The sequence below is a fragment of the Biomphalaria glabrata genome, chromosome 3 (assembly GCF_947242115.1).
Source record: "Biomphalaria glabrata chromosome 3, xgBioGlab47.1, whole genome shotgun sequence".
NCBI lineage: Eukaryota > Metazoa > Mollusca > Gastropoda > Planorbidae > Biomphalaria > Biomphalaria glabrata.
In genome coordinates, this window is record NC_074713.1 from 48,036,742 (window position 1) to 48,042,564 (window position 5,823).

Sequence of the window (5,823 nt, forward strand, 5' to 3'; positions counted from 1 at the left end):
ACTTTCTATTCCTTATAATACACAGCACTCAGTACGTTTGCTACACTAAGTTTTACAGAAAATTTTAAAATAACAGTCCTAGTATTTCTTTTACCTTAAATTACTACCTTAAGAATAGTTATAGTGTTTTATTATACATACAATAAGAAAATAAAATCAATCCTAATTTTGCAGAATATTTTTAGTTATACAATAGATTAGGCAAGTAAATGATCAAGACAGAAAAATACAAATTGAAAAAAAAATGATCAGATTATTAGATTCAGATAGGAAGTTAGAATACTTTGATTTAAAGACTCTTACTTTTATAGCAAAAATTGGAAACGATAAATTTAGAATAAGATGACTGAAGCCTAAAATTGAGAGGCTAGTATGACAGCAAAGAAAAAAAAAAGCAGGAAAATATATGATAGTCAAATTGAAACAAATTATAATAGAAGCAAGAAAATAGAGACTAGAGAGTAGAGGGTTCAGCTACACGAGAGGTAACACAAATCACTTAACTTCCACTCCCTGCACGTGATCCAACCTGTCCTCGTGATGCAACTTCGGGCTGTCGCTGTCCTCTCTGTACTGGTACTTCAAACCACCGCCGTTCCTCAGGCCAAATCAAGGGGCATAACACATGAGGAAAAATGTTTTAAAATAGAATGAGTGTCAAATTAACAACAATATAACATGTAGAACAATATTTGTAAGTTTAAGTACATCAATAACATGAGGAAAATGTTTTAAAATAGAATGAGTGTCAAGTTAACAACAATATAACATGTAGAACAATATTTGTAAGTTTAAGTACATCAATAACAATTTATAACTGCTCTACTTATACAATTTATGCGACGAGAGGTCCTGGTTTTCTTTCACAAGAGCCCCCAACTGTAAGGGAACTCGGGTGAGTTCCTTACTACACTTACATATGGCTCGATAATCTAGGGTATGATTCTCAATTACACTTGTCAATACTTGCTTAACTCAAATACGAACACTTAGTATACATCAACTCTAACTCCTTATATTCACGAATATCGATAATACTTTAATACTTAATAAAGCACACAATTATATCACTCTTATGAAATACACAAAACACCAGCACCCTACTCAGACCAGGTCAGCTCTCCAACTGCTTGACTGACCTCTAGAAACCTAATTGTCCCCCCTTGAAAATCCCGTGATAAAAACAATTCACACACCAACTAATAAAATAAACAAACACACACACAATCTCACATCTTACACGCCCACGCTCTTGACATTGACCAGAAAAAACGTCTTTAACTATTATTTGTATTTGTTGTAAACATTTCCTGTACATTTTAAAAATATATTTGACTTAGTGATACTGAAAATACACAAAAATTGTCCATCTTTGTTAGCATATTGTAACATTGCCTCCCTTACATTTACGTAATTGTTTTAGAATTGGTGTATTTTTATGAAAAAATCGCTTGCATAATTAATTTTATAAATTAAACGGTTTGCTTTTAGAAAACCAAAAGTAGCCGTTGCACCTAAACTTTTCAAGCCGGATTTAATGATGAAATAATATTTTTCATATCTCTTCTAGTTTTCGAGATCTGAGTGTGACAGACGGACAGACGGACAGACGGACAGACGGACATTTTGCACAAACCTAATAGCGGCTTTTTCCCCTTACGGGGGCCGCTAAAAAGATATTTCTAATCGCACAGATGTATTGTTGTTTTGTCTAGATCTATTACAAATGTAATGACATGACTGATCCAAACTCATTGATACAATGACATGGCTGATCCAAACTCATTGATACAATGACACTTAGTATAAGTTTTTTTTTTTTTTTTTTTTTTTTTTTTTGTATACGTTTTTTCTGTTTCTGTTATTTGTTTAAATTATAATCTTATCTTATAAAGTGCAGACGTTACTTCAGAAAAGAAGATGATTATGTCCTACGCGTTTCCCTAAGTCAATCTAGTCATGCATGCTAATCAATAACTTAAATTCTGCCAAGTTGCTGGTTTTCCTGTCTGATTCAGTCAACCCATTCCATAAGTCATCGAAATGTATGTATGCTTCGTGGCCCGCTTGAGGCCTGTTAATAGTAATTTACTATGTTGAAAGGTTCAGATGACTAAACGAATATCTGAGATGATTTGTGCAGTGGTTTAAAGATGAGCCAGATCTCTCTACAGCTTTGCTCTAATATTCCAGTGTCTTGTTCGGGGCTCTAGATGTCGAATGTAGTTTTGGTGACACTCCACGAGGGCAGATTTCACTGCTCAAAATGTTTATCTTCCGGAACATGTGTTGTCTCATTCTGTTAGTTGAAAAATGAGACGTTGCTCGTATCGGGATAGCTAATAATAGACCCCTCATTTCTTGTAATTTGAATGAGAGCTTGTCCATTTATCGTTTATTCTATTGACTAATAGCTTCTTCCTTTCTTCCGGAGATTGTAATGCGTTTTTATGACAACAAACAATTATTTAAAAAATTGTTTACACATTTGTTTAAGTCAGTGATGATAAAACTGTTCCCATTAATATTTATGTCTTTTTGTAAATCTCTGATATTACGTATTGAAACTGAGTCATAGAATTAGCGAGTAATTTCTTTTTTTTTATATGCTAGTACTTTCTAAAAATGTTAATGATCATTCAATAATCACTCCAGGTAGCTAGGAAATGCAAATATAGACCTCCTAATAAAAGACCCTACTTAATAATGTATTTGCCAGGAAGTTATAAAAAAAAATAGTTTGATTTTCCAAAGAGTCTTTGTAAATACTCAAAAAGATCTCTGTCTATGTCATCTGGAGTTTAAATTGCATGCGGCGTTTATCCGTTTCGTCTACTCCTAATAAGATAACATAATTTAAAGTCCACAGTCTACTCCTAATAAGATAACATAATTTAAAGTCCAAACTGTTAAATTAAGGCTTCCATTCAAACAAGAAAATATCATCAATGTCGCCGCTGTTAGTACAAGTGATAGACGTGTCAACATTTGGTTTTGACACGAAGTTTCAAGTAATTATACGTACTTTATGTCAGGGAAACTTAAGTAGATGCCCCATTGGCCAAACTTGAGATGATTTTATTTGAAGGTAAAATTTTGTGTGTGTTTTAGAAATAGATCTGATCACAAGATAATGTAAACATAGCTAAAACGAGAAAATGTGTTAGATCAGGAAATTGAAAGCCTCATTTTTTTGTTATTAACGCCGTTGTTTCAAGGTTATTTAAAGCCGATAACTGACAGAGTCTTCCTGGGACTTTTTCTGAGGCGGCATTGAAATGGGTTTATAGAAGAATCTGAACTTAAATATCGAGTGTCTGTTTTGACCAGATTTATTTCCACACTAATCAATGTCCAGAATTAAACAAGTCTATCTAGAAAACATAATATAATTTGACATTCTCATAATTAGAATTGTCTATATTTGAAAAAGTTTTAAACACTGGTTTGTTACGATTACCACTTAATACACCGTATTTATTATAATTAAAAGAGAGCTGAAGACTTATAGGCACATATAAGAAACACAAATAGAAGAGGACATCACTAAGTCGCTAAAAATAGAAAATGTTCTCATTAAGATATTAAAAGTAGAACATGATCTTATGTAATATTAAACAATATTTTTTAAGCGTACGATGTCTAATGAATACATAAACTTATTTAGATGTTGATAACCAAACATCGTTTTATTTACAGTCATTATTTGCAATCGCTTTAATTGAATCTTGAGTATCGATCACACCAGTAACATACATTTTATCGATTACATTAGACTAATACAGAGATGATGCAATGATTCTGGTTGGCACAATGTCTGGCAGTGAAAAAATCATTCACCTTGTTATAACCCATTTTACTTATACCTCTAAATATTGTTTCCTGCCTTCATTCTCTCCAAAGTCTCTTATGGTTGAACAATTCACTAATGTTTTTAATTTAGTTATTTTAGTTTACATCATTAGAAGGTCAACTTTTAACTGCGTGTGTGTCTGCTCCGCGGCTACAGTACTAGTCTCTCAATCTGTGTGCACTCGTCTGATTGGTGGATTGATATAAAGCACTTGCTCCGATCTTCATATCAAATATTTACAGAACTTTCTGTGTCGATAAGATCCAAATTTTGTGGGGGAAAAAATCGAGTTAAAAAATAAATGTATTACAAAAATGTAAAAAAGAAATTGCATTTCGTGTGACTAGAGAAGACTTGCATTTTAACATGTAGGACATTACGTCTCGTACCTCTGGTGAGTGATCAATCAAAGCACATTTAGATTTTTCTATTTTCATAGATACGTGCTATGTAGAAACTTACGAAGAGGACTTCAAAAGGATACACTAGAAAGTGGCTTCATGACACTAGACAAACTCTTTGTACATTTTCTATACATTTAAAAGACTTAGTGTTATATTATAGCGTCATTCAGTATTTTAGGTACTTGAGGATCTGAATACTATTATACCTAGCGTGGTATGTTTCCCATTATACATCATATACAAGACTATATGCTTGAAACTCTACGTTTTAAATATAGGCCTGTAATATAATGATTGGTCTCTAAATACCAATAAAAGTAACACAATATAAAGAGAAATATATAGAGAAACAGCAGTAACTTGAACCTAAATTGATTTATATTTTCGATATTTGAATAAGCATTTTTAAAAGTTATAATGGCCACGCCTGACTTTTGTACCAACATCTCTGAGATATTTACTGGTCTTTCTACTCAGACGAACAATGCTACTGATAGAGGCATGGGGCTGCTTAGTGCAAGTACCAACAGCAACAGCGCTTCATCGCCCGCTTCAGTAATCAGCGATGACATCTTTAATATCATTGACATCATCATCAATTGCTTTTTGGTTTACGCCTTAAGCCTTCTGGGTATTTTCGGCAACATTCTGAATGGCCTGGTTCTGTTCAGGCATCGTTTCAAAGAGCCCTCTAACATTATACTTCTATCGCTGTCCGTCAGCGATTTTTTCTACTCCATGTGCGTCCCGTTCAGAAGAATGAGAAGCATCATCACCAGGTTTAGTCCAGCGTACGCTATCACCTTCAAGACGTTTAGCGAAGTGAATCTCTTCAGCTTCAGCACAGCTTGCATGGCCACCAGCCTTACCCACGTCACGGTTATAGCTGTGGAGAGGCTGACGGCCGTGTGTTTCCCGTTCCATGTTTCTCGTATTTTCACATCGAGCCGCGTGAAGCTGTTGGTTCTCTTCTTGTACGTGTACAACTTCAGCTTGATGATTCCCCTGTTCATGAAGTACACCTATGTCTGGATGTTTCATCCTGGATACAACACCACGGTGGCGCAGGTTGATCTGACGCCTTGGGCAAAGGGCAGTTTGGGCGAGGTGACCTATTACGAGAGCTACGTCATGACCCCGCTGGTCTCGCTGGTCACCTTGCTGGTCATCCTCCTCTGCTCGACGGTCATCGTCATCAAGCTGACCATCGTCCGTGATCTGAAGAGGTTGTCATCGATATCCTCATCGTCGAATGCGGCCTCGAAGAACGCGAAGGTGGTCAAGATGCTCTTGACCGTGTGCGTGGTCACCCTTCTGTCCTGTCTGCCCACCACCATATTGGACATCATTGAAGTGATAGCCAATAGGTCGATGATGGTAACGACGAACTCTCTCCTCTTGAAAAACAGTGTCCAGGTTCTCCTCTACCAGTTCAACGCCTCTGCAAATTTCATCGTCTACGTCACAATGAGCTCCAAATTTTCAAAAACTTGCAAAAAAATTCTTCGGTGTGTTTGCTGCGTGTTGAAGAAAAAAGAAAAGGCAATAGAACCTTTGTTGAAGTAG

The 5,823-nt window shown here is 35.4% G+C and overlaps 1 protein-coding gene across 1 annotated transcript; it reads left to right on the plus strand.

The window, feature by feature from the left end:
• Nucleotides 1-4,674: 4,674 nt before the first annotated feature.
• Nucleotides 4,675-5,823, plus strand: LOC106080237 (trace amine-associated receptor 2-like). The gene has a single exon (XM_013241560.2). It carries the CDS (start codon nucleotides 4,675-4,677, stop codon nucleotides 5,821-5,823), a length of 1,149 nt encoding a protein of 382 aa, XP_013097014.2.